This window comes from Chinchilla lanigera, unplaced genomic scaffold, assembly GCF_000276665.1.
Source record: "Chinchilla lanigera isolate Chin_1 unplaced genomic scaffold, ChiLan1.0 scaffold00031, whole genome shotgun sequence".
NCBI classification, from domain to species: domain Eukaryota; kingdom Metazoa; phylum Chordata; class Mammalia; order Rodentia; family Chinchillidae; genus Chinchilla; species Chinchilla lanigera.
Window position 1 is genome coordinate 22,117,486 of NW_004955432.1, and position 729 is coordinate 22,118,214.

Here is a 729-nt window from a genome sequence, read left to right on the forward strand (position 1 = left end):
GGCCTCGCCTGGCGCTTTCCTCGGCCCCCACCACCTCCCAGTCCTCGTGCGCGGCTCCGCCTTCCGCTCCCCCACCGCTGCCGCGTCGCCCACAGCGGGTGACCGCCCGGCCCCAACCGGAAGTAGCTGCGCCAAAGCCGGAAGTAACCGAGCTCCCCAGCTCCGCCATGTGCGCATGCGCTCTTCCACCTGCTCCTGCCTGGCGTCCCCGGCAGCGAGCCCGTCCACAATGAGTGCCTTCGGGTTCACCTGAGACAAACACGCCAATCATTTGTTTTTAACAATTATTCTCTGAATTGCGTCTTACATGTATTTTTTTGCTGTTCATATAAATTCTGAGCTGGTGATATAGCTCAGAGGCACAAGCGTCTGCCTGGCAAGCACAAGGTCCTGAGTTCAATTCCCGGTACAAAAAAAAAAACAAATAACATATAAATTCTGAGTTTACGTTTCTCCCTAAAAGATTAGCCATTGGTCCTAACACAACTTATGAGAAATCTAGGAAACTTTTACTAGCTGGAGATGCCGCCTTTATTATAAGCTATATTCTTATATGTTTTCAGTTTTTACTTCTTTTCTGTTGTTATTTGTCTACATCTACACCAAAATACACTATTTTAATTGATTTATACTATCTGGTTATTGGTAGGTCAAATCTCATTATTACTTTTTTTTAAAAAAAATCAAGTTACTAATCATTACTGTGTTTTCTTCCACGTGTTTGAGAAC

The 729-nt window shown here is 45.7% G+C and overlaps 1 protein-coding gene across 1 annotated transcript in view; it reads left to right on the forward strand.

Annotated features, from left to right (window-relative positions):
- The window catches only part of LOC102005291 (transcription initiation factor TFIID subunit 4-like), a 16,619-nt gene extending 16,386 nt beyond the window's left edge, over positions 1-233 (forward strand). Inside the window, exon 4 of the mRNA XM_013515921.1 lies at positions 42-233. Coding sequence (XP_013371375.1) covers positions 42-233 — 192 coding nt within the window. The remainder of the gene's footprint in view (positions 1-41) is intronic.
- Positions 234-729: the final 496 nt, after the last annotated feature.